The sequence below is a fragment of the Borostomias antarcticus genome, assembly GCF_949987555.1.
Source record: "Borostomias antarcticus genome assembly, chromosome: 19".
In the NCBI taxonomy this organism is placed as follows: Eukaryota; Metazoa; Chordata; class Actinopteri; order Stomiiformes; family Stomiidae; genus Borostomias; species Borostomias antarcticus.
The window spans coordinates 19,066,940-19,076,939 of record NC_140252.1 but is presented as its reverse complement, the minus strand read 5'-3'; the positions used below and the strand labels follow the sequence as shown (position 1 = coordinate 19,076,939).

At 52.6% G+C, this 10,000-nt stretch overlaps 1 protein-coding gene across 1 annotated transcript in view; it reads right to left on the bottom strand.

Annotated features, from left to right (window-relative positions):
- Positions 1-10,000, bottom strand: part of fn1b (fibronectin 1b) — a 33,910-nt gene that overhangs the window by 11,615 nt on the left and 12,295 nt on the right. The window contains exons 18-28 of the mRNA XM_084453615.1: positions 9,632-9,826; positions 7,689-7,967; positions 6,923-7,186; positions 6,333-6,427; positions 6,078-6,246; positions 5,596-5,682; positions 4,935-5,126; positions 2,060-2,254; positions 1,536-1,625; positions 977-1,243; positions 43-159 (exon numbers count right to left, since the gene is read on the bottom strand). Of these exons, the coding sequence (XP_084309741.1) occupies positions 43-159; positions 977-1,243; positions 1,536-1,625; positions 2,060-2,254; positions 4,935-5,126; positions 5,596-5,682; positions 6,078-6,246; positions 6,333-6,427; positions 6,923-7,186; positions 7,689-7,967; positions 9,632-9,826 (1,950 nt within the window). The remainder of the gene's footprint in view (positions 1-42; positions 160-976; positions 1,244-1,535; positions 1,626-2,059; positions 2,255-4,934; positions 5,127-5,595; positions 5,683-6,077; positions 6,247-6,332; positions 6,428-6,922; positions 7,187-7,688; positions 7,968-9,631; positions 9,827-10,000) is intronic.

Below are 10,000 nucleotides of genomic sequence, written 5' to 3'. Positions count from 1 at the left end.
TCCCAGAGAGAAGCCGCTAGTGCGGTCTGAGCGGGTACTGACCTGTCTCGCCGTGGGTGATCTTGTAGTACCTCACGGTGACAGAGGGGGCGTCCCAGCGGATGGTGATGCTGGTGGGGGTGGAGGACAGCACCTCCAGGTCAGTGGGGGCGTCAGAGACTGGGAGAGGGGGAGGAGGGGGGGGGGGTTAGAATAGGGACCGAATACACTATACACTACACAACCATAATAGTACAGTAACAGTCTGACACACACATACTACATTGAGATAGCATGCCAGAAAAGAGAAGAGAGAGAGAGAGAGAGAGAGAGAGAGAGAGACAGTGAGAGAGAGAGAGAGAGAGAGAGAGAGAGAGAGAGAGAGAGAGAAAGAAAGCAGGCTCACTTGTATTAAATACTAATCGCCCCTAGAAGAGACAGAGCAAAGATATTCTGAGTACCCAGAAGCTCACGCTGGTCACTACGGCAAGAACGTCTTGGAACAAGCATCGATATTTTGTGGACACCAATGAGAATCCGATCGGACTTTCAACCGGATGCTGATTGGCCCGTGCGGATAGTGGGCTGTGCGGAGAGGCTGATTGGGCCTCTGATTGGTCACTGACCGCAGATTTCCACTTTTTAAGCGCTGCTAACGAGTCCTGCACTCTAGCGAGCTGTCGGTAGCATGTCTGTCACACAATGCGATTTACTTGGACTTTCTTCCATGTTAACTCTCCCTTCACAAAGGTTTTTATTACACAAACGGCAAAGTATATTACCTAAATTCATTTTTCCATTTAGTCCCGACTACACGCTTCTGATGAAATAATATTAAAATGCAGCTGACTCCAGACTAGAGCAAAGGAGTGCCGGTGGGCGGCGGTCTTCATCGCGAGGTAATAACGGTGTAATAATGGTGTAATAATGGTGTAATATCCGTGTAATATCTGTGTAATAACCGTGTAATAACCGTGACGGCGTTGTAATAACTCACTGGTGGCCTGGGTGCCGGTCAGCGGCAGGCTCTCCTCGTCGCCGGACACGGCGTAGACCTGGACCACGTACTCGGTCTCGGGCGCCAGGCCGGTCAGCGTGAAGCGGTTGCGGTTACGAGGCAGACGCTCGTCCTTGACGCGCCCGCCGCCCGTCATCTGGTAGCTGATGTGGTAGCCGGTGATGGAGGCGCGCGGAGGCTGCCAGTGCACGGTGAACGAGGTGGTGGACACCTCCGAGAAGTCCAGACCGGTGGGGGAGTCCAGAGCTGGGAGGGAGACACACACACGCACACACACACACGTACACACACACACACGTACGAACACACACACACACGCACGAGCACGCACACACAAACACACGCGTGCACAAACACACACACACACACACATTTAAGTTACATTCACTTATCCAACACCACCCCAGTCGCTTATTATGTCCCACTCTACAAAGCCCTTGTGTTCATCAACACAACAACAACACAACAACAACAGAGCAACACCGGGAACGACAAGGACAACGGTGACACAAGGACGTCATGGACCGATAGAACTCACTTGTCTTCTGGGTGCCGGAGACGGGGGCGCTCTCTCTCTGCTCGTACACACACACAACGCTGACGCGGTACTCCGTGCTGGGCAGCAGGTCTACACACACACGGACAGGCACGGAGAGAACCAGGGTTAGAGGTCAGGGGTCAGGGAAAAGGGTCAGTTTTAGCACCAGGGACTGGATACAGGGAAACCAGGGCGGTATTCCAGAAAGCGGATTTGGCGGGAAAAATCAGTTTGCTAAAGCTGAGATTCAGTTCAGTTCAATCTCAGGGTTGAGCAAACTCCTGAGTTTTCACGAAACCCGCTTTCTGGAATGACCCCCCCCCCCTACCCCGGTGAAGTTAGGACCCCCTTTCCCTCCCTCCTTCCTGCTCCCAGGATGCACCACTGCAGGTCCAGTCCCATCACAACATCCATCATCCCTTCAAAGAAGCACTAAGCGAGTGAAGGAGGAGGAGGAGGAGGAGGAGGAGGAGGAAGTGTACGTATTTCCCAGCCAATCACGCGGGAGGGAGGGGGGGGCTTACTCTGCAGGACGAAGGTGTTGGTGGCTCCGCCCACGTTGACCTCCTTGACCTCATCGTGGTGGTCGTGCACGGGGTGGAAGCGGATGACGAAGCGGGTGATGTCGCTGGGGTTGGGCACGCTGGGCACGGTCCAGGTCACACGCATGTGGTCGGGGCCCACGCCTCCGAAGTTCAGGTTGGTGGGGGCCGGGATGGCTGTGGCGGGGGTGGAGGGGGCGGGGGTGGAGGGGGCGGGGTTAATACCATAGCAGGTAAAGACTGTTCTCATGGCCGTGTCTTGTGTCTTCCTGGTAAGAAATTGTGTAGTAATGGATTTGAGAATGCCTTCTGATGCATATATTGAAGGGTACAAGATTTTAAATGTAACATGTAAAGAGGGCAGTGTGTGTGTGTGTGTGTGTGTGTGTGTGTGTGTGTGTGTGTGTGTGTGTGTGTGTGTGTGTGTGTGTGTGTGCGTGCGTGCGTGCGTGAGTGAGTGTTAAACGTCAAGGTGAAAAGATGACATCCACAATGACATGAGGTTGTCTGATGCATGTTCATAGCAAGACACATTAGAAACAGGGTTAGAGACAGATACACTCTGTCACCATCAAGCCTCTAAATCCCCAGTTCTCCCCCTTCAGACACAAGAACCTCCCTCCTCTAGAACCTAGAACCCTCCTCTAGAACCTAGAACATGGGCCTGTTTCTACCTCAAAAAAGTTGCCACCTGGAACCAGTGAAAAAACCCTTTGAGAACCCTTTTTGGTTTTAGCTAAGACCATTTCACCAATAAAAGGTTCTACGAGGAACCAAAAAGGGCTCTAAAAAAGGTGGGTTCATCCAGAGAACTCTTTTTAGAACATTTTGTCGCCACTAGAGGGTAAACCCCCCTACCCGCATCCATCCCTGTCCCTAGAGTTGAAAGGTCAAATCACCCGGCTGCGTTTGTTTTGTGACCGAGGCCGGCTCGCTCTCCCCTCCCTCCGTCACCGTGGTGACGGTGATGTCATAGTCCACGCCGGGCTCCAGCCCGCGCACCGTGTAATACCCGGTCGTCGAGTCGACCGTATCCTGGACGATGGGCATGCTCTCGCCTGCCGCCATCACCGTGATCCGGTAACCGGTAACGGAGGTGAGGTTGACCGGGGTCCAGCGCAGGCCGATGGTGGTGTCGGAAACTTCGACAAAGTTGAGCTTGCGCAACGGGGGGATGTCTGGAAGGGTTCGGGTGTGGGGGGAGGGGTGGGGGGGGCGCAGGCGGGAACACACACACACACACACATCAGCCGTGATGACATATTACAACATGCAAATTACAGATTACAACAGATTACATTCCCAGAGTAGCATTTTGGAGATTCAGAGGTACCACAGGGCAGCTATGTTAGATTAGACTAACAGAAAAATTACAGTGCATCATTCAAAAAAGTAACTGGTAAATTACTCAAGCTACAGGCATTCCTGCTCACTTCATGATTCCCTGTTGAATTAAGGCCATACCCCATGCAGGTCACACACACACTTCAGTCACGAGTGTCAACCGCTCACACAGCCATGTGGTGATACACACACATCAGCCCGTGACCATGTTAGTAGGACAGCAGCACAACAGACACGCTGGGATGAGGCTGTGGATGAGGCTGTGGCTGAGGAGGTAGGGCGGCTCGTCCAGCGATCGCATGGTCGGCGGTTCGAATCCCGGCTTCTGCTGACGACATGTCCTTGGGCGGAGACACTGAACCTCAAATTGCTCCCGATGAGCAGGCTAGCACCTTGCATGGCAGCTACCGCCATTGGTGTGTGTATATGAATGGGTGAATGAGGCCTTCATTGTAAAGTGCTTTGATTAAAAGTTCTATATAAGTGCAGTACCATTTACCACACAGCACAGGTTGAGTCTGACTTTCTTTTCAGCGTTGGCTGAAAAGGTGTGTGTGTGTGTGTGTGTGTGTGTGTGTGTGTGTGTGTTTGGGCCAGGCAGTATTTCTTCAGATGGAAAGGACCGAAGTCTTGATGTTTTATTTCAGAGGGAAGCAGGTCCAGGAAAATGACTTTAAAAGGAATGAGTCCCGGAGTGAAGTCAGACGAATCAGAGCTGGGAATGTGGAATAAACACCCACACCCACACACACACTCACACACATGCACGCACACACCCACCCACGCACACACACACACACACCCACACACACACACACACACACACCCACGCACACACACAGACACACATACACACATACACACACACACTAGCACACACCCCTTAAACCAGCCAATGACTGATTCAGAACAAGAACCATTTATTATGAGTATTGACAGTCTGTCTGTCTGTCTGTCTGTCTGTCTGTCTGTCTGTCTGTCTGTCTGTCTGCCTGTCTGTCTGTCTGTCTGTCTGTCTGTCTGTCTGCCTGTCTGTCTGTCTGCCTGTCTGTCTGCCTGTCCCAACAAAGAGTTCCACAGCCAAGAGAGACGCCGTCGCCTGATCTCCAGTCAGTCTCACCCAGCAACTCAACACACCCCGGCCTCAGCCTGCACTGGATCCAACTGATCCAGAATCAGTTTCGCCCTATTCATTATTAGACCAGCGAGGTCCCAACCCAGCGGGAGAAAGTTTGAATATTTTATAGTCGTTATTTCTGTATTCTATATTGCTGCTTTTATAATGCATTTGTCGTCTTTTAATAATAATAATAATAATAATGATAACAATACAAATTATTATGTTATTATTATTATTATTATTATTATCAATATTATTGTTGTTAATATTATTGTCATTATTATTTTTATTATTATTATTTAATTGCACATGGTGCCCGTACCCTGTGCATATGACAAACACACCTGCGTGACCTTGATCTAAGCAAGCAAGGCGCCGGGGGGCGTGTCCTACCCGGGGTGACGGTGGTGGAGACGGGCTCGCTCTCCCGGTTGTCCTTGACGGTGAACACGCTGACGTTGTACTCAACGCCGGGGCTCAGGTTCTCCAGGGTGCACGAGTTCTGGTCCGGCTGGACAAACTCCTCCAGGGAGTTCCCTCGCTGCCCATTGGTGGGCGTGCATGTCACTCTGTAGCCTGTGATGTCTGTCGAGGGGGCGGGGCAAGGGTGAGAATGTTAAACATGAGGAGAAAGAGAATTCTATCTTCTTTAAGATGACATACTGAGCGAGAGAAAGAGTGATAGAGGGAGAGAGAGAGAGAGGGAGAGAGAGAGAGGGGGATAGAAAGAGAGAGGGAGGGAGGGAGAGAGAACAGGGGGAGAGAGAGATAGAGGGAGGGAGGGAGGGAGGGAGAGGGAGGGGGAGAGAGAGAGGGGGGATGAAGAGAGAGAGATGGAGGGGAGAGAGAGAGAGAGAGAGAGAGAGAGAGAGAGTGAGAGAGAGAGAAAGAGAGGGACAGTCAGAAAAGGTTAGAGACCCCACCAGTAGAAGGAGCGGACAGAGACAGAGGGACAGAGGGACAGAGAGACAGCGGGACAGCGGGACAGAGGGGCGTGTCCCTGAGGAGGGCCAGGGTCCAGAGGTGGAGGAGGGGGCGGAGGGTCAATATTTACCTGGCGTTCTGGCGTCGCCCCATTGGACGTAGAGCTCGCCGGTGTCAACGTTGGGCTGCACACTCAGGTCAGTAGGAGGGGACAGGGCTGGAGGGGGAGGACACACACACACACACACACACAAACACACACGCACACACACACACACACAAACACACACACACAAACACACACACACACGCACACGCACACATACACACACAGTACTCATGAGTGCTCGTACAACTCGTCATATGTACAGGTGTACATACATATATATATATATATATATATATATATAAATATATATATATATAGTATATATATATATAGATATTTTTAATATATATATGCTACTATAGTACGTCTCTCTCACATATTTCTATGTCAAAAGCTCTCATGACCAATCTCTCCTTTTTTGCTTTGTTGATGTTCAAAATCATGACAGACAAACAAACAAACAAACAAACAAACAAACAGTTGGTCGTCGGGAGGACTCTTACTCGTGACCACTTTGCTGGTGATGGGGTTGCCGCGGTTGCGTCCGTTGACGATGGGCTGGACGCTGTAGGTGTACTCCGTTCCCGGGGTCAGGCCGGAGACGTAGATGCTCCCGGAGTCAGAGGTCACGTCCCTGGGCGACTCCCCGCCCTGACTGGGACGCACCGACAGCTGGAGGAGGGAGGGGACACGCAGAGGTCAGGGGTGAAAGGTCACAGATGTCAGAGGTCAGAGGTTAGTGAGATGCGGCGCTGTACCTTGTAGCTGAACCTGGCAACAGCGACCCAGGTGATGATGATGGAGGTGTCGGTGACTTCGGTGCTGAAGACGGGGTTGTTGCCCATCTGAGGAGCTGAGAGGAGAGAGAGAGAGAGAGAGAGAGAGAGGGTGGAGAGATGGAGAGAGAGGAGGAAAGAGAGTGGGAAAATGTTATCAGATGAATAGTTATCTATAGTCATGATGATCTGTCCTCTTCTCTCCTCCCCTCTCCTCTCTTCTCCTCGTCTCTCCTCCCTTCTTTTCTCTCCCTTCTTCCTTTCCTCTCCTCTCCTCTCTTCTCCTCTCCCCTCTCCTCCTCCTCTCCTCGTCCCTCCTTTCCCCTCCCCTCTCCCCTCCGCCTCTCCTCTCTCCTACTCACTGGTGGTTAAGTATCCCTCTCCTCTCCTCCTCTCTCCTCCTCCTCTCCTCTCTCCTACTCACTGGTGGTTAAGTATCCTTCTCCTCTCCTCCTCTCTCCTCCTCCTCTCCTCCTCCTCCTCCTCTCCTCCTCCTCTCTCTTACTCACTGGTGGTGAAGTACCCGTTGAGCCCCTCTCTCCTCCTCTCTCCTCCTCCTCTCTCTTACTCACTGGTGGTGAAGTACCCGTTGACGCCCTCGCTGAGTACGTTGTCCTGCTCGGCGTGCAGCGTGACGGTGTAGGGCGTGTCCGGGCGCAGGCCGCGCAGGGGCATCTGGGTAACGCCCCCCGGGACCCTCCTCTGGGTGGGGGAGGAGCCCTCCAGGGTCAGGAAGAGCCGGTAGCCCGTGATGCGAGCGCGGGGCACCTCCCACACCACCAGGACGCTGTCGGCGCCCACGTCGGTGAAGCGGACGTTGGTGGGACTGTCCGGTTCTGAGGTGGGGTGGAGGGGGTGGGGGTCAAAGGTCGTGAGTCGGAAAGGTGAAGGTCATGTCATGTCATCAACAGACTGCTAAAGTTGAAGCACGATTCCATTGTTTTCACTCAAAAAGACATTCTAAATCATATTTTTGCAACAACTCTTAAGCACAAATTGCATCATTTAGCACACTTTGTTCACCTGGGAAACCACGGCCTTCAAAATGCCACACCCTAATTACAAGCTTTTGAGCGCAGCATTTCATTTTGCAAGCGATTTGTCGATTTTTGACAAAAAGGATTAACTCTTTTCAGGTTTGCGTTTAGAGTTTTGAGAGAAGTCGGGCTGTAGTTTCAGGATAATGTGTTTTAAACGATTGGGGGGAAAAACTAAATCGAATCAAACTAAATCTATAATGTTTTTCATCCCATCTAGGATCGGCTGTTAAGACAGACTATGACGGTGTTTCTGTCATCGGCTCAGAGCGTCCAATCACAGCTGGGGTGAACTACTCACTGGTGGCCCTCTCCCCGGTCAGCGGCTGGCTCTCCACGCCGCCGTTGATGGCGTAGATGTCGAAGCGGTAGAGCGTTCCGGGCTGCAGGTGCGTGATCTCGGCGTAGGCGTTGGGCGACACGGGCAGCTGCAGGGGCCTCTGGGAGACGTCGCCGGGGACGACGGGGACGAAGGTGACGCGGTAGCCCGACACCTCGCTGGGCGGGCCGGTCCAGGTGATGGTGATCTTCACATCCGTGACCTCATAGAACTGCAGCTCGGTAGGGGAGGGCACTTCCTCTGTGGGCAGGAAGTCAGATCGCTACGGTCAGATTGGGAACTGTAGTTTTATAATCTCTGTTGTTGTGCCGTGTACTAGTGTGGACAGGAGTTATCAAGCTCTCCCCATGCTCTTAAGATGATACATTTCAATAAAATGTTAGTCAGAAAATAATTATATCGTGACTATTGTGAACCAGACCTGGTTGGAAATACTATTTGAAATCCTCTGACTTTCTGGCTTGCTTGAACAGCAGGTCAGACAGAGAAGCTGAACCAGACGTCAACATCCCTGAACCAGACGTCAACATCCTTGAACCAGACGTCAACATCCCTGAACCAGACGTCAACATCCCTGAACCAGACGTCAACATCCCTGAACCAGACGTCAACATCACAGAACCAGACGTCAACTTCACAGAACCAGACGTCAACATCACAGAACCAGACACCGCGGAGAAGACAGGACAAGAGCTGAGGAGCACACCTAGGTACAGACGCTGAGCACAGATTTGTGTGTGTGTGTGTGTGTGCGCGCCAGAGCCTTGACATGGTTGTGCTACGGCAACAGGCCCAGTCTGGATCCACACCCAGCTCTCATATGGCCCCGTTAGGACGGGACCGGGCCAAGCCCACGCTTAGAATCTACCGCCTGTCACTCACACTCCGGCACCGGGGGCCAAGCGCCGGGGGCCAAGCCCACACTCTACTCAGGGGCCAAGCCCACACTCCACTCAGGGGCCAAGCCCACAATCTACTCAGCGGCCAAGCCACACTCTACTCAGCGGCCAAGCCCACACTCTACTCAGGGGCCAAGCCCACACTCCACTCAGGGGCCAAGCCACACTCTACTCAGGGGCCAAGCCCACACTCTACTCAGGGGCCAAGCCCACACTCCAGTCAGGGGCCAAGCCCACACTCTACTCAGGGGCCAAGCCCACACTCCACTCAGGGGCCAAGCCCACACTCTACTCAGGGGCCAAGCCCACACTCCACTCAGGGGCCAAGCCCACACTCCACTCAGGGGCCAAGCCCACACTCTCCAGAGACAAGCAGAGAGGAGGACAGAGAGCGACTTCAACCTCTCCAGTTGAGGAGGAGGGAAGAGAAGGAATAAGGAAGGAGAAAGACAGAGAGAGAGAAATAGAAAGAGAGATAGAGGGAGAGAGAGAGAGAGAGAGAGACAGAGAGAGAGAGAGAGAAAATAATCCTCTTGAAGTTGATGTAATAGACTCTCTCTTTCACTCTGGATAAGCGTCCATTATACTGCGGTTCTCAGAACTCCCAAGCAAGATTTTAGAGAGGTGCTGATCTAGTGAGGGTATTGATTTACAGTCTATTCCAGTCTACCGTATCTATGGTCCAGTCTTACCAGCTCTGGCTGGTCAGTGTGTAGTCTAGTTAGATGTATATCTAGTATGCTCCAGCTCTGTCTGGTCAGCGTGTAGTCTAGTTAGATGTATATCTAGTATGCTCCAGCTCTGTCTGGTCAGCGTGTAGTCTAGTTAGATGTATATCTAGTATGCTCCAGCTCTGTCTGGTCAGCGTGTAGTCTAGTTAGACGTATATCTATACCCCAGCTCTGTCTGGTCAGCGTGTAGTCTAGTTAGACGTATATCTATGCCCCAGCTCTGTCTGGTCAGCGTGTAACTCTAGTTAGACGTATATCTGCGCTCCGGTCTCACCAGGAAGCGGTTCTCCTGCCGTGTTGACCTGGATGAAGATGGGCTCGCTCTCCTGGTTCTCCTCCACGGCGTAGATGCTGACGTTGTAGAGCCGGCCGGGCAGGAGGTCGCTGAGGGTCACGGAGGTGGCGGTGTCCGGCAGGTTGAGCTCCGTGCTGCTGCCCTCCAGGGACGGAGTGTAGATCACGCGGTAGCCTGGGGGAGAGGAGGGGTCACGGGGGTCAGGGTGGGAGGGATGTGGGAGGGGGTGTGGGGGGTGGGGGGGGGGGGGGTGGAGCAGAACACACACGTGCGCATGTACATGTAAACATACACCCTAACACACACACACACACACACACACACACACCTCACCTAATGAGCCTTACA